Below are 26,411 nucleotides of genomic sequence, written 5' to 3' on the forward strand. Positions count from 1 at the left end.
ATGTTTCGCTACAGTATGCACTAATGAATATAACCGTGTCGTTGCGGTGGTACTGTACCTTAGAAAGATCGCAGATTCTCAACAGGTCTTTCTCTGAGCCACCTTTATGGATGCGTGCACGTTCCCGTGCCACGTCCACATCTTCATCCTCCTTGGAGAATGACTCTCCAGAAATCAGTCTGGTGAAAAAGAAGGATTCAAAAACACTTAACCCACACATTCTCACCACATTCCCATAATGCCAACAATACAAATCCCAAATGACGACCACCTGTTAATACACGTCATCTCATTTCAAAATCATGGGCATTAATATGGAGTTGGTCCCCCCTTTGCTACTATAACAGCCTCCACTCTTCTGGGAAGGCTTTCCACTAGATGTTAGAACATTGCTGCCAGGAATTGCTTCCATTCAGCCACAAGAGCATTAGTGAGGTCAGGCAGTTATGTTGGGCAATTAGGCCTGGCTCGTAGTCGGCATTTCAATTCAGCTCAAAGGTGTTTGATGGGGTTGAGGTCAGGGCTCTGAGCAGGCCAGTCTAGTTCTTCCACACCAATCTCTACAAACTATATCTGTATGGACTTAGTTTTGTGCACAGGAGAAGGGGCCTAGCCCGAACCATGAAAAACAGCCCCAGATCATTATTCCTCCTCCATCAAACTTTACAGTTGGCACTATGCATTGGGGCAGGTAGCGTTCTCCTGGCATCCACCAAACCCAGATTCGTCCGTCTGACTGCCAGATGTTGAAGCATGATTCATCACACTTCATCAGAATACGTTTCCACTGCTCCAGTCCAATGACGGGGAGCTTTACAACGCTTCAGCCGACTCCTGGCATTGCGCATGGTGATCTTTGGCTTGTGTCCAGCTGCTCGGCCATGGAAACCTATTTCATGAAGCTCCTGACTAACAGTTCTTGTGCCAGAGGCAGGTTGGAACTCGGTAGTGAGTGTTGCAACCGAGGACAGACAATTTTTACACCCTCCACGCTTCAGCACTCGGCGGTCCCGTTTTGTGAGCTTGTGTGGCCTACCACTTCGCGGCCGAGCCGCTGTTGCTCCTAGATGTTTCCACTTCACAATAACATCACTTACAGTTGACTGGGACAGCTCTGTTAAGGCAGACATTTGACGAACTGACTTGTTAAAAAGGTGGCATCCTATGACAGTGCCACTTTGAAATTCACTCAACTCTTCAGTGAGGCCATTCTACTGGCAATGTTTGTCTGTGGAGATTGCATGACTGTGTGCTCAATTTTATGCACCTGTCAACAATGGGTGTGGATGAAATAGCCAAATCCATTTACTTGAAGGGCTGTCCACATACTTTTGTATTTATAGTGTATATCCTAAATGTTTTCCACTAATGGGAGAATTTGTTTACATTTTCACAATAAAATGCAATTGTATTAATGGAGATACATAATTACGAACCAAAGTTAATATTATTCTACTCTTGCCTGGGTTTGCAGCAGAACTTATACTGGATAAGGAGAGTGATGGTGAACATGACTGCCCCCTGGATGGCCATGGCACAGAGGTTCTTCCCTACCATGTCCCAGCTGAGGGGGTCCTGGTAACGGTCTTCCCCTGGGAGAGACAAAAAACACACTTCTTCATCAAGAGAAACATAATGTTTGTAACTGCTATGTATCATAATCACCTCGGATGGGTGTCACTGGAACTCAATGGTAATGGTCTAAATCTCAGCGGCTCAGAACCACTGACTGACACTCACAGAACTGCCTTCCACCGTAATCAGTGGGAGACATCTGAACAAATGCACTTTATTCTAAATGGGAGCCCTTTCACTAATATAGATGTTTGTTTAAAGCTGACAGCAACTGACTATCTCTCCCTCCTCCATATTTCTCCCTCTCTGTGCTGGAGGGATGATGGACAGAAACCGAAGTGTTCAGTCTCATTCTCCAGCAAATAGGCCCTCTCCAGACTTTTAACTTGTGATTGCTTTCCTCATTACGTTTGTCGCTGCAAATGATTCTCTAATGGCTATTTCCTGCCACATCTATTCCCCAGATAAAGTCTTTGCTCCCGCCATTCATGTGCCTCTCTGCCTCTAAATCTCCCCTGTGTACATATTCCCTTTTTGTTTTCTACATTTTGTGTCGAGAACGAAGGGCTACGGTTGCGTTATTGGTCAAATGTAAGTCCCCCTTGAGGGACAAAGAAGCTGCTATTTGGTAATGATGTAGCAACACATAAGAAGTGTACTGCAAAAGGCGGTATGTGACGGTATGAAGAAGATGGTGTGAAAGCATTGTATAAGTAGAGGACTTCTTTTAAAGTAGCTAAGCTATTGGGTGTTTGGCTAATCTTAAACCCAAAATGTTCACTACCAAATTTGCATTAGTATGTAGCAAGTGGAAAGTTCGCACCTGTTATTCTGAATGGAATATTGAAAGACAACACCACAGCTGAAGCCATAGCATCGTCTTTCTTTACAGCGTACCTTCTTTTCCTCGTTACCACTCAGCTTCATTTGACCTTTCATCCTACCACTTACGTTTAATACCATCTAGCTAGGAGGGGAACGCTTTGCACTGATGAACCTTTGTTCTTTGCTGTTACCCATAGTAATAAAATACTACTACTAATAATAATGATAATAATCATATATGCCACTTTTATCCAAAGCAATGTACAGTACAGTGAGTGCAAACATACACACTGAGTACACAAAACATTTTTAAAAAGGCTGAAAGCTATGATCCCTTATTGATGTCACCTGTTAAATCCACTTCAAATCAGTGTAGATGAAGTGGAGGAGACAGGTTAAAGAAGGAGTTTTAACCCTTGAGACAATTGTGACATGGATTGCGTATGCGTGCCATTCAGTGGGTGAATGGGCAAGACAAAAGATTTAAGTGCCTTTGAACGGGGTATGGTAGTAAGTGCCAGGCGCACCAGTTTGTGTCGAGAACTGCATTGCTACTGGGTTTCTCACGCTCAACAGTTTCCTGTGTGTATCAAGAATGATCCACCACCCAAAGAACATCCAGGCAACTTGACACAACTATGGGAAGCATTGGAGTCAACATGGGACAGCATCCATGTGGAACACTTTCAACATCTAGTAGAGACTGTTCTGAAGGAAAAAACAGTTATGGCTGGATGACAATTTACAAATAAAATGTTTGATAACTGTCAGTGTCATTTCGTAGTTTAGTTGTTACAGTTATGAATTCAAATTGAAAATGGTAATGTGTCATTAAAAGTACAACGCTATTCAGTTGGAGTGTAATGATAGTATACTGTATGTATAGTATACTAAAAGACAGATTTTTTCTTCTTCATTTAAAGTACAATTTTAATATGTGTGTTGAAGATATAGATATATGTTAAAAAAGTTTGATTTGAATAGTTTCACCATTCTTCGATTTACTCCTATGGTGGTTGGGGGATGCTCACCAAAGCTATCGTACAAGGTGGCCATAGCCTGGTTCTTGCCCATGTCGATGAGCCCTCGACCCAGACAGAAGTGTGGAAAAATCAGCAGCACCTGCTTCACAATACCATTGATTTTCGAGATGTTCTGTGAGAGAAAAAACACAAACAGAAAAACAACAACAATGCATTGGTGACGCATAAAAGACTAGAAAGACTGCAAGACATAAGGGCAGATTGTTATTAGGGGTGACACATGACAGAGAACCCGCTGGATGCGTCTGTGCTGACAGACTCGTTCCTAGTGACCTGAGGGAACCAGCGGGTTTGGAACCCCCGGCGGCGGTAAAAGAGTGTTCGTGGAGTTTCGAGTTTTCAGCCAGATAATTAAAGCACATCATCCATGCTTGCTCATCAGCGGAGGCACACTGCGTGCTTGAGTGGGGCGCCAAATGACATGGAAATGAGCCTCGGCTTCTTGACTCGTTATTAAGGGGCACGCTTTCTCGCTCAGTGATGTCTCTCTCACCCGCGTAATGTGAGGGCAGGAACAGCTGCTCACACATACAGATGGAAACTTTCTCATCTCAAGCCCTGAGACTTTGAAAGATGAACACATTCAGAGTGATATACACACCCACTTCTCACTTTCCCACTTGCAATAAAATACAAACCTACAGGCACACAGTCACACTATCGCACAAATTCACAGCCATCTTATTGGCTGTTTAATTACTTAGGTTAGGCCCGTTCATATCTGGTCCTTCCTGATTAAGCCACCCCTCCTGAAATCCCTTCTCCTCCCTGTGGCTATACTGCGGAACGATGGTGCCCTTTAAAGCACACAAGCCCTAATTAATTAAATGAAGAAGGAATGAAAGACAGCCAGACTGCACTGACTACTACAATGCCAGTCTCAGCTCTCCACATTGCTTTCATTACAGAGGATTGAGGGACTAAAGAGAAGGGGGAGAGTGAATCAGAGGGATAGATGAATAGAGAGAGAATGAGAGAGATGGAGGAAAGATATTGCCACTTCTGCCTGTTCTAAAGCAAGGTTATGCATAATGCATACGTTTGGTCTCAGGATAGTCTTCAAAGACGCTAGCGTATATTGAGAAAAAAACATAAATTCTCCGTTTCCTCTTCTGGTAGGCGAAAAGTACGATGCATTTCTTAACATGGTGCAATGTGGGGTGGCAGATGAGAATGACAGATGGCACCTTATCGTTGTCAGATTTTTTCATGGAGAGTTGTTGCTTTGCAATGTTTTCCTCTAGTTTGAGGAATGGCATGAATGAAAGGATTTACTTGGTCTGCAACTCAATAACTTGCAGATTCAATCAATTGCGGTTCACACACACTGTTTCTGCTATATTTTTAAGCACAGGTGTGGTTTAGAGGCACCATCCAATGGCAATGTCCACAGAGAGCTTTTGCAGCATGTTGGATGTGAAGCAGTGAACACCTGTCATACACTCTTAGAAAAAGGGTTCCAAAGGGGTTCTTCAGCTGTCCCCATAGGAGAACCCTTTTTGGTTCCATGTAAGAACCCATTTGGAGAACCAAAAAGGGTTCTTCAATGGGGACAGCCGAACAACCGTTTTAGGTTCTAGATAGCACCTTTTTTTCTAAGATAGTAGAGCAAACGTTCAGGATGAATTTAGCAGTACAGTTTTCCTTCATCTGTTATGGATGGAATTGGGATCTTTGGTCATGGATGGTAACTCACTACCGTCATCATTAAAACAAATTTGGTATAGGTGTCTGGGTATACAGCAGTGATAATGTAGCTCAACTTCAAGTAAATTTGTTATCTTCTCCTAATGGTCGAACTTAAGCTACAGATCAAAGGTTAGAGTTGGAAGGTCGCAGCTAGTTGACATGCAGCAGTAATCTGAGCATTTCTGCCAGGGAGTAACTGGGCAGTCCGAGCCTAATTTCCCTACAGGCAAGTATGAATGCAAAACAAAAATACCTCATTGATTATGGTGTCACAGCTAACTCTCAAATGTCAAGCAATATGTCTGCCAATTCATCTCGTTCTTATTGAACTTCTAACCTGTTTCCTCAAAGACTTAAGGACACGCCAGCCAACTAAAATGTCAAGCGTGATATCTTGGCTAATAATCTTGCCATCCATATAATGTATTACATAGTTACCTTTTATTTTCAATGCTAATATATCTGGTCATATCAACACATTCTGGGCCCATTCCTACTGAACTATTTATTTTATTTATTTTTTATTTTACTAGTCCAATTTGAATATATCTGGTCATATCAACACATTCTGGGCCCATTCCTACTGAACTATTTATTTTATTTATTTTTTATTTTACTAGGCAAGTCAGTTAAGAACAAATTCTTATTTACAACACATTCTGGGCCCATTCCTACTGAACTATTTATTTTATTTATTTTTTATTTTACTAGGCAAGTCAGTTAAGAACAAATTCTTATTTACAATGACGGCCCAGGAACAGTGGGTTAACTGCTTGTGCAGGGGCAGAATGACAGATTTGTACCTTGTCAGCTCGGGGGTTTGAACTTGCAACCTTCCGGTTACTAGTCCAACGCTCTAACCACTAGGCTAACCTGCCGCCCCAACTTTATGTGCTATTCATCATGGTCAAACTTCAAGAAGCTGGCAAAAGGCTAAAAGAGCCTGAACTTAGAAACATAAGTGAATTGGAAAAAATAATAATAATAAAAGCAAACCAATGACCTTGTGCAGCCGAGGGCCCATTTGTCATCGAAAAGGATTTGAAGAAATAGAGACCTAATTTAAGATCAATATGTGAAATAGCAGATCTTCTCTCAACTGGGTGTTTATCAAGGGGATCAAAGAGGTTTTTAGGCAATGACGAAACGCTTGACAATTTTCTTCAAAGTTTGCGCTATATGCCCATAAATCATCTCTGAATGGGTTCTGAAGGGGAAAAATCTCCAAGGCTCTCGTCTGACCCATATTGCTTTAGTGTTCATATTCCCCAAGCATCGCCTCCATCTTCACCGGAGGGACTTCCGAAAAGGAAAATATATGGCTGGAAGCGTTGTGGGGATTGTGACCGTTTAGCTGATTTCTCAAACTAGATGTGTAAATGGAATTCAATTCAAACTTCATAATCAGTAATGTACAATACATCCCAAATGGAATGTTGTGTACTATGTACTGTATATACAAAAACACTATATTATACACTGAAAGATGTAGACAGCTGATAAATGTAGACAGCTGTATTGAAACACATATCCCTCCCCTCACCACCCACACCCATCACCACGCCAACGCATATAGCACACTACAATTAAACTACATTATGTCCCTGACTAATGCAGCCCCATCGACTTCCTCCCTACCGACTCACTCTGCCCCTAACCTGGCCAGATCCATGCCCTACAAGCTTGTCTGAGTGGCTAGCGGCTGGTCTATTGACTCAGGTGCTGTCTCATGCATGCAAGGCAGGCTGCGATTGATGCGATGCTCAGGTAGCATGGGGGGGGGGGGGGGGGATCTTCCATGCTCCTCGCTCGGTCTCCAGATACAACTGGGACATAAAGTACTAAATGTGATGCTGCAGTGTCCTTTGCTTTTGTCTCAGGAATTGGCTTTTTTATTTTAATATCATTCCCTCTGGACTACCAGTCATCGTCCCATAGGAGGAGCTATTCACTTTGACCTTCAGTGGAGAAATAAATGAATGAAGAGAACTTCAACTATGCTGTTCCCATTTTAGCTATCGTCACAGCACAGAGTGGAAGCAAAGGAATAAAAGCATGAAAGCGTGGAAATAGAGACGACGGAGAAAGATCGAGCCAGATATCTCGATACAACCTGTCGCGCTTAACTGTGTGTGTGTGTGTGTGTGGGGAGGGGGGGGGGGTGCATCCTTATCTACGTCGGCCATTTTGGCTCCTCTCTGTTCATCGGGTCTATCAGAACAGAACAGAGGAAATGTGGAAACATCCTGGCATGTCGCAGCCTATTTTTCCAGGTGGTCCAACAGTGACAGTTCAACTCTGACAGTCGATTGGTAGGATAAGTGATGCATCAGTCCGGGACCGTGGCCAACTACAGGGCTCGTATCTGCATTGACATCCCCAGGAGTGAGAGCTGGGCTGTTATTGTCCCCTGTCTGGCATGTCTCAATTGACCCTCAGAGCTACACTACACAGCAGGCTTTCCAATACACTAGGCAAATGCCCTTGACAAGGAGGAGTCTGGTAAGTCACTCTCACAAATTGGCAGTGACCGGCATGGGCTCCATTATTATTGCCAGAGCCCCTTATGAATGAGATTCGCCAAAACAATACTGATAAATATATGGGAAAACAAGTGACAACAAAAATATGATTTTGTTTGATGGGGAGGTTGTCAGCGAAAAGACAAACCAAAAACAAATCAATGATGAACGACGGCAATGACAATAATGAAATCTCTATGCAAACGAGGTTGTCTGGTTATGTAAAAAGGAGACCGCAGACATTAAGCTGTGTCTGAGAAACCAGAGAGGGTGGAGAGAAGATGAATGTTCAAAGGACAGGAGCATATGACGAAGTCAGTGAAGCCAAGATATTGCTCAGGTTGGAGTGGAGATTAGAGTTAGCTGACTTTTGAAGTGGAAGCTCAGATGGGGGAACCTGATGTTGCAACTTGTCGGAGTGAAGTGCTTACAACACACCCACACAAATACATGATAACCACCAGTGGCGGTCAGTGCTGTTTAAGATGAGGGACTGCAATTTAGTTTTTTCCATGAGCATGGCCTTATTTCTATTACCATATTGGTTGACTGTCATTCATATTCCATTCACCCAGTTCAATGTAACATCAATAGATTTAGGCTACTACATGATATTCAAATTTTCCCTATACCATTCATGAGGTTGCTACAACATAGTCTATGAATGAAAGTTTACAAGCTAGGTGCACACAGGTTGAGAGAAACATTTGAGGTGACACATGGACAGACAGTGACACATTCAATACCACCTTGCACACTTCCGCTTGCCTCTAGCTGATATAGGGTGTGATCATTAGTTCAACAGGTGCAAAGGAGAGTTTCTATTGGACAAATTCAGGTACTGTATGTTTATCCTCGCTTTGTTCCGTTTAAGAAAATGTTTTCAACAGAATCGTCGGAATGAATACACCCCGATCATGTGTAAACACAGTTTCATTACATCCACGTTATATTCCTTCTCGCATCTATGCGCTCTCCCCCTCTCACCTTTTCCCTTCGTCGCTTGTGGACGTCAATGCACAACACATCAGCTGTATGTGACCAGGTGAAAAAACCTTTCCAAACCAAACCATATCATAACCGCTACACACAGCCTACATTGTTGTCAGCATATTAGCTAAAGTAATGTCATAGTCAACATAGCTAATAGAACTAAAGTAGGTTAGTAAACCTGCTACCGTGTGCAGTCAATAAGCAGTATAGCACTTACACCGGCAGGCCCCGGTGGCAATAAATGAGTAAAACCAAATGCTTACCTTGACTTGGAAGAGTTACAGTGTTGTGTTGGATAGTCATAGCCAGCTAGCTAACATAGCATCCCTCTGTTTGAGCAGGGTGGTTTAGTAGGCTAAACTAGCTAGCTGCATTTGCTATCTAAAAAAATGATAAAATCTCTCTCTTGCTTCACCTTCATTTTGGAAGACATTAATTTGTTCAAAACTGTTCAACTATTGTATTTCTCTCTCTTTGAGTCAACTACTCTCAACATTTTATGCACTGCACGCTAGCTTTATCTTATGCTTTCAGCACAAGATTGTTTCTCCGACCCTTTGATTGGGTGGACAAAATGTGGACAACATGTCAGTTCATGCTGCAAGAGCTCTGATAGGTTGGAGGATGTCCTCCGGAAGTTGTCATAATTACTGTGTAAGTCTATGAAAGGGGGTGATAACCATGAGTCTCCTAGGTTTTGTATAGATGTCAATGTACCCAGAAAAGGATGGAAACTAGCTGTCCTTAGGCTACACCATGGTGCTACCCTACTGCTGTTGAGGCTACTGTAGACCGCCTTTGCAAAATAGTATGTTTAAATCGATTATTTGGCGATGTGATTATACTTTTATCATAAAAGGATAAATTGTTTTCTTTTTCTGAAAATCACTGGGGACGTTGGTCCTCCCCTTCCTCCTCTGAGGAGCCTCCACTGATAAGCATGCACACACTCACTAGAGATGTGCACACACGGATAAGCACAAATGGTCTCTCTCTCTCTCTCTCTCTCTCACACACACACGGGATGTGTTCTGTTAATTTGGCCAATCAAAGCGGCAACGAGGCTCAATGTGTAGAAAGTGAAGTGAGCGTTCACTAATTTAATTAACTATCTCGATTTGTAGCGAATGTTAAAATAATTCACATTGGGGATTGAACTTCATCATAATAAACATATTTCAGAGCATTTCAGAGCATAAAAACAATGTTTGGACCAGGGATTTTGGCACTGCTAGGTTTCCACGCATTACCTGCCCAGCAGAGTAGACACTGGGGGCCTGGTTCCAACTTATAAAGAATGGTTAAACTAAGAAAATGTTGTCCTTAGCATAAATATATTGAACAAAAATATACACGCAACATGCAACAATTTCAAAGATTTTACTGAGTTAAAGTTCATATAAGGAAATCAGTCAATTTAAATAAATAAATTAGGCTCTATTCTATGGATTTCGCATGACTGGGCAGGGGTGGAGCCATGGGTGGGCCATGGAGGGCATAGGCCCATCCCTTGGCAGCCAGACCCACCCATTGGGGAGACAGGCCCAGCTAAGCAGAATTAGTTTTTCACCACAAAAAGAGCTTAATTACAGACAGAAATACTCCTCAGCACCACAACACCCCACATCAGACAATCCCACAGGTGAAGAAGCCGTATGTGAAGGTCCTGGGCTGGCGTAGTTATATGTGGTCTATGCTTGTGAGGTCGGTTGGACGTACTGCCAAATTCTCTAAAATGACACTCAGTTCTCTGGCAACAGCTCTGGTAGTCATTCCTGCACTCTGCATGACAATTGCACACTCCCTCAAAACGTGAGACATCGGTGGCATTGTGTTGTGTGACAAAACTGCTAATTTTAAAGTGGCCTTTTATTGTCCCCAGCACAAGGTGCACCTGTGTAATGGTGGTATTAATCAGCTTCTTGATATGCCACACCTGTCAGGAGGTTGGATTATCTTGGCACAGGAGAAATGCTCAGTAAGAGGGATGTTAACTAATTTGAGCACAACATTTGAGAGAAATAAGCTTTTAGGAAAATGTATGGGATTTTTTATTTCAGCTCATGAAACATGGGACCAACATTTTACATGTTGCATTTATATTTTTGTTCAGTGTATGAGCATTTTCCATGAAGTTAACTCATTGTTATCTCGGTAAGTATTGAACCAGCCATGCTTTTGCTAACTGACAATTCAGTCTAAACAAAAGCAACCATGACACTGAAAAATGGCATCTCACACTCCACCGCTCTCATTGTTCCTATCCATCTTCTTAACAATCTCTCCAGTTGTCTTTTTCTCTTAGTCACTTTCTTTATTTCTCTTTTCTCCATCTTTGTCTTTTGATTCTCCAGGGAGAAAGGGAAGCTTTTGGTATGAAAGAAAGATGGATGAAGCACATTCTACAAAGACACAATTCTCACCTCACAATTAAACATTAAAGTGAATTTAAAATACCACCTTTGAAACTCATCCAGTGGGTTAAAATCAACAAAAAAAAGCAATTCCAGGAGGAAAATCTCCCTCGAACTAGTTGAAAGCCTGCACACAAATACACAGTGGTATATTGAGGAAAGGGATCAATTAGCTCGACAAAAATGTAATCACCCTGATATAATAGTCGAGTGAGCAATCGTTTCTTTGATAAATGTGTGTATTTCCCTCCCAGTATGTACGGTATCAACATTAGGACAGCCAAAAGGACACAGACACCGAGCCCTTGTCACCCCGAAGCTGTCCTAATATGGACACTGTAACAATGAAGACTCAGGAAAGAGGCAACCCGCATCACCTACATCATCAGCGAACAACTCCATGACGAAGGTGGCCACGCTCCCATTGATGCCGATGAAGAGGTTGATGCAGGTCAGCACCACGTAGGCCGTGCTGGGAACGTTGAAGATAAACGAGGCTGGGTACATCATGGGTGTGATAGACCACCTGAAAACACAGATGGTTAACTGCATAGAAGTTTTCATATCTTACTATTTAAACAGCACCGTGTGAAATGAGACAGGGGGAGAACATGAATGTTCTTCATGATACATGAAGAGGGGTATACAGACTTGAAGGAACAGTTTGCACTTTAACCTCATAGTCATTCTATCATTTCAAATCCAAAGTGCTGGAGTATAGCGCCAAAACAATGACAAATGTGTCACTGTCCCAATATGTTTAGAGCTCACTGGATTGTATTGACTGTGGCACACCATGTGGAAAACTGTGAATTTGAAGTTAAACAACACTCAAATATTATTTGTAGCGTGTATGAGATGTTTACTGACTAAGCACTATGTGGGCACAAAAGGATCTAATAAGTCAATTTGAGCTTTTCGTACTGCAATACAAACATTTCAAACTTCTTGCTCCATATGAACATTACATCTATAGTCCAATCACAATGTTCTTATTTTTCATGAAACTTCTTTGAACTGAGTAAGTCAGCACATAAAAATATGGATATCATTTTGGTTCTACTTACCCATACATCATCAGTAGCAGAATCAAAGCTGGTAAGTTAGGAAGGGACACGTAGGCTTTTTGTTGGAAACACAGGAAGATGACGATGACTATTAGACACGGGACTATGTAGTTGCACTGTAATAAAGCACACAAAACCCATTAACTGTAGTTACACTGTAATAAAGCATGTTTAGCCCCTTATTGGACTATGCAGTTACACTGTAATAAAGCATGTTTAGCCCCTTATTGGACTATGTAGTTACACTGTAATAAAGCATGTTTAGCCCCTTATTGGACTATGTAGTTACACTGTAATAAAGCATGTTTAGCCCCTTATTGGACTATGTAGTTACACTGTAATAAAGCACACAACCCCTCATTGGACTATGCAGTTACACTGTAATAAAACATGTATAATCCCTTATTAGACTTAGTTACTGTAATAAAGCATGTATAACCCCTTATTAGACTATGTAGTTACACTGTAATAAAGCATGTATAACCCCTTATTAGACTATATAGTTACACTGTAATAAAGCATGTATAATCCCTTATTAGACTTAGTTACTGTAATAAAGCATGTATAACCCCTTATTAGACTATATAGTTACACTGTAATAAAGCATGTATAACCCCTTATTAGACTATGTAGTTACACTGTAATAAAGCACAACCCCTCATTGAACTATGTAGTTACGCAGTAATAAATCACACATAACACCTAATTAGACTATGCAGTTACTCTCTCTGAAAGAAAATATGTTGAACTCTAGTAAATGTGAATTCTATAGATTAGGTTTTAATTCGCTTTTCCAGCTGCCCTCTTTCATTTGCTCATTAACAAGAAAGCAATCTATTCCCCTTCATATGAGGAGACGAGTCTGAGGCTGGCCTGACTGGACAAATCTAATGAAAACCATCTCGCAATGTACCTAACTGTAGTACAGTTGAAGTCGGAAGTTTATATACACCTTAGCCAACTACATTTAAACTCAGTTTTTCACAATTCCTGACATTTAATCCAAGTACAAATTCCTTGTCTTAGGATCAGTTAGGATCACCACTTTATTTTAAGAATGTGAATTGTCAGAATAGTAATAGAGATAATGATTTATTTCAGCTTTTATTTATTTCACCATAATCCTAGTGGGTCAGAAGTTTACATACACTCAAATAGTATTTGGTAGCATTGCCTTTAAATGTATTAACTTGGGTCAAATGTTTCAGGTAGCCGTCCACAAGCTTCCCATAATAAGTTGGGTGAATTTTGGCCCATTCCTCCTGACAGAGCTGGTGTAACTGAGTTTGTAGGCCTCCTTGCCTGCACACGCTTTTTCATTTATGCACACACATTTTCTATAGGATTGAGGCCAGTGCTTTGTGATGGCCACTCCAGTACCTTGACTTTGTTGTCCTTAAGCCATTTTGCTGTTGTTCTGGGATTTACTTGCACTTTTTGAACCAAAATACGTTCAACTCTAGGAGACAGAACACGTCTCCTTCCTGAGTGGTATAATGGCTGCTTGGTCCTATGGTGTTTATAGTTGCGTACTATTGTTTGTACAGATGAATGTGGTACCTTCAGGCGTTTGGAAATTGCCTCCAAGGATGAAACAGACTTGTGGAGGTCAACCTGTTCTTGACTGATTTCTTTTGATTTTCCCATGATGTCAAGCAAAAAGGCACTGAGTTTGAAGGTAGGCCTTGAAATACATCCACAGGTACACCTCCAATTGACTCAGATGATGTCAGAAGCTTCTAAAGTCATGACATTTTCTGGAATTTTCCAAGCTGTTTAAAGGCCCTCTGGAATTGTGATACAGTGAATTATAAGTGAAATAATCTTTCTGTAAACAATTGTTGGAAAAATTACTTGTGTCATGCACAAAGTAGATGTCCTAACCGACTTGACAAAACTATTGTTTGTTAACAAGAAATTTGTGGAGTGGTTGAAAAGCGAGTTTTAATGACTCCAACCTAAGTGTATGTAAACTTCCAACTTCAACTTTATATAAGAATATCAATTTTCTATCTGAAACACGTTTTACAATCATGATATTGGCTAATGAATCGCTAAATACTGCAATAGGCATGAAGGATCGATGTGGGAAAAAACTACATATACAAATAAAAAGAACATACCTGTCTGTGATTTGCAAACTTCTACTCCACAGTTCCCTCCCCTGTGCCTCATATCAGGAATGGTATTGAATGCGGTCGAAAAGCTCTGTCAGATGGTGAGTTTAATCATTTTCGCTAGATAATCCTGAATGAATCGTGAATAATGGTAAGTGAGAAAGCTACAGACGCACAAATATCATGCCCCGAAGACATGCAAACCGCTCACCTTTACAATGACATGGAGGTAAGCAATTTTTGGGGGGTATAATATTTGTAATCATGGCAGCATCTACATTCAATACCTTTTAAGTATACAGCCAAAAGAAGAAGAAATGCTTCACTGTCCCATTGGGAAGCATTCAGGGAGAGCAGAAATGCTTAAGCTCACCATCTGACAGTTTCTCAACCGCATTCCTAAAAAAATGTGACTCTCTGCATAATTACAAATTATCTTTCATTTTGTTAGCATTCATCCAGCATAATAGCTAATAGTTACCTGAGTTTACTGATAGACGGTTTAACGCCATTAAGCCTGACGGAAAGTGCACATGTTCTACCGCTTCACATCACTTTTTGCCACTGCTAAGCTTGTTGAGCACAACAAATCGGAACAGCCGGTGTCAATAATTCAACGCCAGCCAATGACAGTTACTCAGGCATGGACTTCCGAGCAGCTATTGCGATCACAGGTACATTTGCCATTTTTCAAACTTTTAGTTGAGGTTTGCTTCCTCACACTGGACGGTAGAATGCAATTGCGTACCCCCTTGTGTGCTCACCAATTAGGGGTAAGATGGCGGAGAAACCGAAGTTTTGCTGGCATCAGAATCTCAGGTGCCACCAACTGCCATTGTTGCCTGACTAACCAAACTCTCTGTTCCGGCAAAACGTCATCCCACGCCCACGGATGTTTGTTTCTTCTCTGCAATGAGTCAAGATCTGAGTACCTCCTTGACAATTTCTAGAATGCAAACATATTCTAACTGTTCTGATTGGTCTCAGAAACTGATGGGTTGTGCCAGAGCCAGGACACGTGGGTAACACAGCGTTTTGATAATCTTTCATTGGCTTTGATACTCTGATTGGTTAGAAATGATCCAATCGCTGATGACTTTGTTTTGTACAACACCCCTCATTTTGACAACACCCCAAACGACTTCAATGATGGCATTCTCAGACTGAAGTATGTAGTGAACATAGAGCAGTGTCAGATAACTGCTGTTTTGTCCTTGAGCAAGATCTTAATTAACACCTAATGTGTTCCAGGGGCCCTTCTCTGTGGCTGACCCTGTGCCTTGCATGTGTGCATGTGTGATGTCCGGGGGGTTGGGAATGACATAAGACAGCAAAAAGACACATTTACGATTCACATTGGACAATAATGTTGAATTCTGAACTATTAAATTCTCTAATGAAGATAGCCTACAATATCCCAGGCGAAGTTGGCGACCCAGTAGACGGTCGGGTTGACGCCACTGACAAACTGCAAGTGCTTGGCCTTGCTGACACGCTCCTGGATGAGGAAGAGGACGAAGCTTGCTGGGATGAAGGACATGGCAAAGATGACACAGATGGACACCACCACATCGGTGGAGGTGGCGGCCCTGAAGGAGAGAAAACAGGAAGTTGAGTACAGGTTTGATCCTGTGTGATCTTCTAGCATGATCAATAGGTCTGGTTGATATTTCTAGAACTGGAAAAGGGTCAATTGTTTTAAAGGGGAAGTTTAGTATTTTACAATTCAATGTTAGATGATAAACCCTAATCTATGATTTGCTTTTCTTTAACAAACGTCAGCTAACTCTAGCAACTGTTAGCTGAAAATACATTGTGATGGGAGCAAAACAATTGCCAAATCACCTAGAAGGTCAAACCAAATAATTGAGTTTATTTCAGCCTATTTTTCCCATGTTCCACATGACTCAATCACTGCCATGAATTTTTAACAAGCTATCGGTAGATAAAGTAAGGTGAAGGGACCTCTTAAAGAAAACCGAACAATGGATTACAGTTTCTCCCGGCCCACAGACTACTTTCAGTGTGCAGAACCATCTAGAATGAAGTTGTAAAATATTGAAATCCACCATCAAGGGTGATTGATTTTTCTAGTATCGATCCATCAATCATGAAATGTATTCATTACTCTTTCACATCTTCTGTCATGTGCTCTACAGTAACCTGGCCTAAACCCGTACCGGTCAGTCCTAAAGGACCATACAATATTTAGTCTGGTGTGTGAACAGCGTGTGTTTATAATTCTATAAGTGTTTTGTTTTCGTGCGTTTCCCATGATGCAGTCACCACTTACAAAATAGTGTTTCCCTTGTTTTGCTTCTTTCCCATAATGGATTAATGACTCACTAGGAAACAGTAGAAGTAGCCAGAGGAAAACCGAGGACACATTTGAAACCCATATACTTCCTTTACTAACAAACAAGAGCCAGAGGCCACTCAGACATTTCACCTGACAATTAGTCCTATCAATCGAGGACTCAAGGGAGCAGATAGGGTCACAGTGGTAAAGAGGGAAGAAAATCCTGTCTGAGAAATATGTTACGAACTTGACATTGGATGCATTCCAAATGGCACCCTATTCCCTATATAGTGCACTACTTTTGACCGGACCCCTATAGGCCCTTGTCAAAAGTAGTCCAGGGATCTGAGGCCAATATCTGCTTAGCCCTCAGGGGCTGTAGATAGAGGAATGGTCAAGAGGCCTTTCGGTGGAAGTAAGCCTCATAACCTTTCCAGGTGTTGAGTTTCATTCTAAGTGAAATCTCACACTTTCTGCCCCAGTCTTGTCATTAATCTTGCCTTTGACCTGGAATGAACACAGATGCTACTGAAATGTTGTACCTATACTTTAGTTGCTCTGGAGAAGAGTTTCTACTTAATCCTAAAAGCACCAACATATTTATAACCCTGAAAGCACCAACAGGAGTGATTTTTTATGGTGATGATTGTATGTCAAGCTGTAACACTTTTTCTTATATTAACCTTTTGTGACACAAGTAAATAGTTTAAAGTCCCCTAAATAAACATTTAAAAAAGATACACACATTTACAGTCACATTTGGCGTAAAAAAAGTATACGCTTTTGTATGTTTTTCATGTTTTTAACAGTTATTTTGATCAATTTCCTTAAAAGCAACATTCAAAGTGCTGTGTTTCTGTGATACTCAGAGGCTGATAAATTGGTGATTAAGCTAACCTGACACACCGGTACAACCTAAGATGACTGCTGATATGAGTGATATGGGCAGTGGTGCCATCAGACTCTAACTTTGTAACGCTATGGGCTATCAACTCACGTCCAATGGGCGGAGGTGGATAAAGATAGACGTAACTACAGCGCGCGACAGGGTTCAATATGTCAATAGTATTGGGATCAAGTATACTGTGCTACTGCTAAAACAAGCAAAAAAAAAAAGTAATGGAAACTCTGAGAGCACTGTCTGATATGGCAAACTTAGCAAATAAAGCATCCGTGGTTAAGTACAGATGGGCCGGCAACTTTATGCATGTCCGCTATTGCATCTGAAATGTGAGACTCTCAACTTGGTACAGAGACATTGACTGAAAGCTAAAAATGTATTCACGTTTTGTAGTTAGTAGCTGCCACGGCCCCAAGGTGCCAAATTAGGGGTGGCTCCATATCTATATATTTTCATGGTACTTACATCTATTTACCTCTGTGACAAATGTGGTGCTTTTATCTCAAAGTAAACTATTGAGTCAAACTGTTTAGACACACCACTAGTACACAAAGGGGGGATTATTTTTCATTTCTCCATATTAAACTTTTCACGCGTGAATATTTTACGGTCGCCGCAGTGCCAGTTATTTTATGCGCGTGATGTCAGAATGCGCTCATTGTTTCAAATGGTCCTCTCTTCTCATCTTTGTTTGACGCGGGAAAAAACAAACATGTTGGAGCGCAAACTACCCATCGTCAGATTACTTTCGATTTTAAGAAAGTGTTTTACTAAATTATTTCGATCAATGGTGAGCTCACCCATGATGTGATCAATTGTAAATAGTAATTGCTATTAGTTAATTGATATTGTGGTTGCTGTCAGCTGAGAGTTGACCACTTTCCTCAAGTCTTTCCTCAGTTAGCACGAGGACTAATGTAGCCTACATTTTTCCAGTTTGGATGATTGTGCTGCGCTGTCGCTACTTCTGTGAATGTCTGAACATTGCATCCAAAATAAAACGGTTACATTCTGTACATCACTGTGTAAGGACTGTGCTTAATGACTCAAATTAAATCAAATTTCGAGAATTAGTATACAAGTCTTATATGGTTTATTTATATGTAAAATATGGCTGGTTGGACCAATTCTATCTACGTTCTATAATATACTGTTAGTTTATGTATTAGCTTGTTACCAATAGATGACTCAGTTTGACTGAATTCTCTTTTTGACTAGCAATCAGGCCAAACTACTGAAAACATTTCCGAGAACCAATGACGATTCTTCATGGAAACTCTTGATCCTCCATGCTGTTTGAATATCATTCACCCCGCTAAAGGCATGTTGTGCTTTCTTGCCTTCCATACTTTCACATTCTGTCAATTCAGAGCTCCTGCTGGTCTCTTTTGATGAATAGATCCCCCTCTTTCTGCTCTCTGCTGTCACATCTAACAGAGTTTCGGTTATGAGGAGGTTTTGGAAGTTCACAAACAAGAGATGGATACTGCACCAGAGAGGTGCTGGACATTTGAGGTCAAAGGTCATTCAACAGCACTTCAATTATTCATGTTAGCTGGTATGGAGTGGGCCAAAATAAAAATCTTCCTCCAACTGGATTTCCTCTTTGCTATTTTATCCACATTGAAGACAAAACACTAGAGGAGTTGGTGATTATAGATGTTACGGTCTTAGTTACCCCCCTGTGTAGTTTATTAGCTAATTGCAGATTGCAGGCAGTGGGCGACCACATCTTTAGCTTAAGATCAACCCGAGAGACTCAAAGAGTTCATCTCTTTACCAACTCACTTGCGAGGGGCAAGGCGCAACCGTTTCTCTCTCCTCAGAAGCTGCTGACCTCTCCTTCATAAGAATAAATATTAATTTCCAATGTGTTGCTGTCAAAACGTCCTTGCTGTGTCCGCTTATTTCGCTGTGAACCAGACTACAGTATATTCTACCACCTCCTCACACACACACACACAGACAGACTGACAAGCAGGCAGGCACACACACAAACGTCCCTCCTCCCTCCCCACCATGCCACAATCTCTCACCAGACTACATGCCAGATAATTAACATATTACATTAGTCATCAGGTGCAGCCCCGCCATGGCCTGGACGTAATTGGGATGCGTAAACATGAAATAATTTACGCAGTGGGTGCTACCCCACTTTTAACAGTTTTCAACAGGCTTATCTAGACCGCACTCAACAGGGCCAAAGATTAGTTGAGGCAAGTGATTGGCTAATGAGGTAACCCTGAACAAGGACTAGCGGCTTATCACTGTGAGGGAACATGCACCCTGCTAGTAAAGTAACAAACTGTATAGTTGGGGAGAAGCTTTTAATGTGTGCATGGTCTTTCCAGTTGTTTCTGACCAAGGTCTAGAGTGTGTGTGTGTGTGTGTGTGTGTGTGTGTGTGTGTGTGGGGGGGGGGGGGGGGGGTTAGAAAACTATAATGAAGTAGCCAAATAATCATCTGTTTTTCAATTGTATAGGTAAACAATTTTCCATTCCATTATATGTAGCCATAACGCAAATCTGTTCATTCTATTGAATACTGAGGGACTAGTTGTCCAAATAATTACTAGTTTGTCAACATCTGTTTGGTGCTACCAATGTAAAAAAGACAAAAAAGTAAGACAAAAAAGAAAAAAAAGTAAGAAAAAAAAGGAAACTCATGACAAAGGATGTGTTTCTTTCTAACTACCCGGAAAAACGAATACCTTCTGTGAAGACCGTATGCAAAGCCCTAAATGTCAAGCTCTCTTTTATTAACGGACATTGGAGATTTAGTGACTGAACAGGTCTCTCTCTCTCTGATTCACTGAAGGCAAGCACCAGGTCACATAGAACCACCATGATGATTTACTGTGTCTTCTTACGCTTGCAGAGCACTGCGGTCAGTCAAAAAAAATGCCTGGACAGAAGCTATCCCCGAACACAACCACCCCTCCATGTTTCCCCATCTGATACATTGAAAACCATACTTTTACTGGGAAACAACTCTTGAATGAAGGCAATGATGCAGGGATACGAGCACGATCACATAGGACACGGACACCCTAGCTTTCTTCCTCTAGTAATTCATTTTACATGGAAGGAGAATCCCAAGTTAATCTCTAGATCATGGATAATAAATTACAGGCAGGGCCCACATGGAGATTGAGAGAGCAAGAGAGAGAGAGAGACAAAGAGACACAAACAGAGAAAGCAAGAGAGATTTGTCTTGGGCTGAATTTATGGGTTGGAAGCTGTCGTAATTATCTTCTAGCCAAGCCAGCTTTTCTCTCTAATTCACCACTGTTGCTAATGCCCGGCCACTACATAAATACCTTACTTGGTACCACAACAAAGGAACAAGGAATTAAATGGTATCTGTGGCATGATTGATCGCGTCCACAGGATCTCATCAGGTTTCAACATCGAAACTGACATTTCAGCAAACAAAGTGTGAAAACTAAGCATCTACAGAGAAAGATTTACAAGACAACAGAAATAGAGCTTAATGTTTTGCTATGTAAATGTTATGCTATGCTACAGGTAACTACCAAAATAATGGAAACATGAGTAAATGAGGGATACAAAGTAAATTGAAAGCAGGTGCTTCCACACAGGTGTGGTTCTTGAGATGATTAAACAATTAACATCCCATCATGCTTAGGGTGTATAAAAAATGCTGGGTAGGCCATTATTTTGGCTGCCATGGCTATGCCCCCATAGAATGCCAATGCCCCAATCCACAGGGCACAAGTGGTCACTGGATGGTTTAATGAGCATGAAAATGATGTAAACCATATGCCATGGCCGACTCATTCACTAGATCTCAACCAAATTGAACACCTATGGGAGATTCTAGAGCAGCTCCTGAGACAGTGTTTTCCACCACCATCAACAAAACACCAGATGATGGAATTCTCATGGAAGAAGGGTGTCACCTCCCTCCAATAGTGTTCCAGACACTTGTATAATCTGTTCTGGATGGTGGTGGCCCAACGCCCTATTAGGACATGCTTTGCTATGCAATGTTATGTTATTCTACGATGTGATATGTTACGGCATGTTATTTTATTATGCTGTGTTATGTCATGCTAGTGCTATTATATGCTACTGTATGTTTTCACACGTTAAGTAATTCATTATGTTATGCTAAATTACTCTGTATTACGCTAACCATATGTTACTATATGTTACATTATCTCATTTCAGAGAGGGGTTTTGTCGATGATGGAAATTAGATCGATGATAGACTCAGACTGCATTAGACAGTGAAGGCTTGTGGTTCTGTACTTCTATAATGCCCTCATTGACACTAGAGATCTCATGGGGAAGCTTCAGGGCTCCTGACTGATCACTTGGGTTATAAAGCAACAGTATGTGAAAGCGGGCGGTCCCCATGGGATCGCCTCTAGTGTGCTATTACAAACACAAATCTATATCTCTTGTCTTTCTGTCTTTATTTCTCTCTTTCTCTCCGTCACTCTTTATTTTTCTGCCTTTCTCTCCCATCTATATTTCTCTTTATTTCTCAGAGGGCCTCATCCTCTCAATCTCCCAATTCATCTATACGCCAGCCTAATACTATCCCTCTCCATCTCTCCACTTTTCCCTCTCCATCTCAGACTTCTGCCACTCGTTCTGCCGCTCCAGCTTCCCTCACTACCTCGCCCTCTGTCTCAACCCCTCCCTCCCTCCCTCTGGCTCCACATGGCCTGTCGTACAGGTGATAGAACAGGTATAGGGTAAAGTTACCCCTAGATGCTGATCTTGGGTCAGCCTTGCATTTTCCCCATGTATGGTTACAGTTTGGATTGGGGAAGAGTAACTGATCCTAGGTCAGTACCTAGGGGAACCCCAGAGCTGATACAACCCAACTTACATTGCCTGGTAGGAAAGCTGAGCCTTGGTGAGGTTGAGGGGGTGGCTGGAGGAGGAGATTCCATACTCCCTGGGGTCATGACCCGGCGGCAGGTTGCCCCTCAGGATGGCGTTGTTGGCCACATTGAGGAACGATACAATACCATGCCACGCCTGGTTGTAGAACCACACCTGGAGACATGACAGATGGTTTATTGCTGCTACAGTTCACAGACAATATAAAGCATATATACACTTTCCCCGACAAAGATTAAAGCTAGTCCCAGGTTAAAAAGAATGTTCAATGGAGATTCTCCATTTAAAGTTTATTTTATTTGATCCGTGACTTGTCTTAATCTTGGTCTTGAAAACCAGCCCATGGAGAGTACCTTACTCCATACCTATGTAGCGCCAAAGCAAGTGACAACAATTATCAAGATGTGGAAACACTTAGCATAACATAACCACTACTCCATGGTATAAGTACATCTGTCATGGAACTATATTGTATCATCAGATATGCAGGAGGCTGTTAGTACCACTGTTAGTTTAGCTAATTCTGAGTGGAAGAGTGATGATTTACTTATTTTATGGAAATGATGCAGAGTGCTCCTGGTAGTTCGTCCAGTTAAATGCCAATGTAAAGCATGGCCCTCGCCATGCTTAATACACGAACACAATTATATTTTCATTACATAACAGCAACTAGAACAAAAAAAGCAACTATCAAATTAGCATCATACTACACAGGCAGAGATCTATCTATGTACTGCACCAGCGTTGGGCTATACCTGCTACAGTGTCGGCTCACAAAGCACTCATGATGATGACCAAACAAAAATGGTAACGGCCACCAAGGAACCTCTGAGTCTCGAAGCCTCAAGATGAATGATGATATAATACCTTGACATTATCCCGGGTCCCGAGCTCTTTCAGGAGCATCTCGGTATTCAGGAGCATCTGATTGGTTGTGTTATCCTAATGAAGGAGAGAATTTTAAAAAAAAAACAGAAAAAGGCTTAATTGGACACACTTGGAAGATACATATCCTCTTTGAAATGCAAAACAACACAGAACAGGAGAGGGGGATAGGTATCTCAGCAATACCTGTAGGTTACTGAGGCCCACTTATTTTATATAGGCTTGGGAAGTAACGTTCATTTTCTTGTTATTTTGGCAAATGCTACTTTAGCTAAATGCTACTCAAAATGCTAAGCTAGCTTAGCATACTCTTACACAAATTAGTGAATAGAGATGGTTCAAAAGCATATTTTGAAAATCTGAGATGACAGTGTTGTTAAGAAAAGGCTAAGCTTTAGAGCAGGTGCATTATTTTCATTTTATTTGCGTTAACGTTACATTATGCTAATGAGCTTGAGGCTATAACTGTATACAGGTTTTTTTCATAGCCAAACGTGAACAAAACGGAGCGATTTGTCCTACACAAATAATGTTTTTTTGAAAAACTGAACATTTGCTATCTAACTGAGAGTCTCCTCATTGAAAACATCTGAAGTTCTTCAAAGGTAAATGATTTTATTTGAATTATTTTCTTGTTTTTGTGAAAATGTTGCTGGCTGAATTCTAGGCTTATAGCTATGTTAGCAATCAATACTCTTAAACAAATGCTTGTTTAGCTATGGTTGAAAAGCATATTTTGAAAATCTGAGATGACAGTGTTGTTAACAAAAGTCTAAGCTTGAGAGCAAATATATTTATTTAATTTCATTTGCGATTTTCATGAATAGTTAACGTTGCGTTATGCTAATGAGCTTGAGGCTATAAATAGAATCCCGGATCCGGGATTGCGCGACGCAACAGGTTAAAAAATACACTCTGGTCATGTTTCATGTGAAATGGGCCTGCTGCAGATGACTGGGCCGCCGCGTGCGATTCACGAGGCAGACATGCCAGAACAGCGCGATTTGAAACTTTTTTTGTGAGGGATACAGTATTTACGCTAGGGCAACAAGAGGATAAGGCAGTGACATAAGATAGCCGGATGTCCCAACTCCGCCCTTTCCTCTATGCCAAAACTGACGTTGTATACGTACAGACGTATCAGCTGGAAACATTGGTCAAGAGACTGTGATTATACTGATAACATTGACTCTGGTTCATTCCTATCTCTCTGAATTGTGAATTTCAGAAATTTCACAGAAACACACAGAACACCGACATAAACATCTGTGCTAAATTACTTCCCTGTTCAAGCTCATTTACAATTCATGAGCCCAGGAACTACAACACTTTTTTTCTGTTTGTAATTCTCCTTTCCTCAAAGCTGGGACTCACATTTAGCTTGTATGTATATTTTGCTTTTACTTCTCCCTTTTGAGGAATGGGATTAGAGGAAGGAGGAAACCCGAGGGGGTTGAGGTGTGGGGAGAAAGAGTCTGGCGCAGGTTGGCAACGTAGCAGGCACAACATGGGAATTGGGTCTTCCTGAGAATTAGCTGCTTGTTCCACTGGTTTCTTAGCCAGACGGGAAGACTCACCGCGGGCGAGACAGAGGGGGATTATGGAACCCCAGCGAGCGTTTACTGCTGCTAATCCCTTACGAAACAACTTCCTCCTCAAGGGTGATGGCAAATTAGAAAAAAGCGATGATTGTATGGCAAATGAGCCGGCCGGCCGCCACAGCCATGGCCAGTGATACGACTATGGCACGACGTGTTTTGTCGAGTGCGTGACAAGTTGCAACCTATGTTAAAAGATGTTTTGGTATGGCTCTCAAGACACTGTATTTGACTACTTTATTTACTAGTCTGTCTTAATCGTCTTCAAGCACGGTGTGTTTTGTTTCTGCCATGTTATTATATCCGTCATCCTAATCCATCCCAGAATCCTTTGAGTCTCATTTCAATTTCACCCATGGCACACCCCCAAAAAATGAACGTGAATTTAAAAGCTAACTTCCAGCCCAGTCAGGTGGTACAGCAGAGTACTACTGTTCTCTCTCCTTCTGCAACCCAAGCAGACACAGATTGCATTCTAAATGACACCCTATTTTGGCCCGGCCCAAAATACTGCACTATATAGGGTACCATTTGGGACCCAGTCACAGTCAGCGAGTTAGCCATATCTCAAGGACAATTTTCCACTTTAATAAGGGAAAGGCACAGAGCTGGGAACGGCTCATGCTCGGCCATTAGAGTTACATCATCACTGTGGCGACTAATTAAAGTTGTGTTAGCGTAGAGAATCTGGAGCATGGAGAAGTGCCCTGGGTAAGGATGGGGAAGATGCCCCGAGGGCGGGCAACATTCTGCTGATCTCACAGAAGTTTGAGGTCCGGGTTTCCAACAGGTTTGAACATTTAATGTGTGTGGGAGGGTATGTGTGTGTGAGTGTGTTTGTGGAGGGTATGTATGTGTGTGTGTGTGGGAGGGTATGTATGTGTGTGTGTGTGTGTGTGTGGGAGGGTATGTGTGTGTGTTTGTGGAGGGTATGTATGTGTGTGTGTGTGGGAGGGTATGTATGTGTGTGTGTTTGTGGAGGGTATGCATGTGTGTGTGTTTGTGGAGGGTATGCATGTGTGTGTGTTTGTGGAGGGTATGTATGTGTGTGTGTGTGTGTGTGGGAGGGTATGTGTGTGTGTTTGTGGAGGGTATGCATGTGTGTGTGTTTGTGGAGGGTATGTATGTGTGTGTGTGTGGGAGGGTATGTATGTGTGTGTGTTTGTGGAGGCTATGTATGTGTGTGTGTTTGTGGAGGGTATGCATGTGTGTGTGTTTGTGGAGGGTATGTATGTGTGTGTGTGTGGGAGGGTATGTGTGTGTGGGAGGGTATGTGTGTGTGGGAGGGTATGTGTGTGTGTGGGAGGGTGTGTGTGCGGGGGGGGGGGGGGGTACGGTATGTGTGTGTGGGGGAGGGTATGTGTGCAAGTGTAAGTGAAAGGGAGAGAGAGAGAGAGAGTAGATAGATAGAGTGGGAGTGTGTACGCTTGTTTGAGTGTGTTGAGGAGAAAGAGAGGAAGAACTAAATATTAAATACATCATACCCAGTTTCCATGGACACCAAAAAGTCTATCTGAGATTTAACTTTCCTCTGAGTTCGATTTGAAGGTAATGTATTGAAATTCAAGAGTCACTCAAGCAGATTCAAGTCCATGTTTCACAAAGA

General features: G+C 41.7%; 1 protein-coding gene across 3 annotated transcripts in view; it reads right to left on the bottom strand.

The window, feature by feature from the left end:
- The window catches only part of LOC135510599 (phospholipid-transporting ATPase ABCA1-like), a 246,065-nt gene that overhangs the window by 50,688 nt on the left and 168,966 nt on the right, over window positions 1-26,411 (bottom strand). For all 3 annotated transcript variants that reach the window (XM_064931639.1, XM_064931637.1, XM_064931638.1), the window contains exons 35-42: window positions 23,190-23,264; window positions 22,309-22,478; window positions 15,657-15,834; window positions 12,129-12,244; window positions 11,443-11,587; window positions 3,432-3,555; window positions 1,463-1,592; window positions 59-179 (exon numbers count right to left, since the gene is read on the bottom strand). In XM_064931639.1, the coding sequence (XP_064787711.1) occupies window positions 59-179; window positions 1,463-1,592; window positions 3,432-3,555; window positions 11,443-11,587; window positions 12,129-12,244; window positions 15,657-15,834; window positions 22,309-22,478; window positions 23,190-23,264 (1,059 nt within the window). The remainder of the gene's footprint in view (window positions 1-58; window positions 180-1,462; window positions 1,593-3,431; window positions 3,556-11,442; window positions 11,588-12,128; window positions 12,245-15,656; window positions 15,835-22,308; window positions 22,479-23,189; window positions 23,265-26,411) is intronic.

Source organism: Oncorhynchus masou, chromosome 23, assembly GCF_036934945.1.
Source record: "Oncorhynchus masou masou isolate Uvic2021 chromosome 23, UVic_Omas_1.1, whole genome shotgun sequence".
Classification (NCBI taxonomy): Eukaryota; Metazoa; Chordata; class Actinopteri; order Salmoniformes; family Salmonidae; genus Oncorhynchus; species Oncorhynchus masou.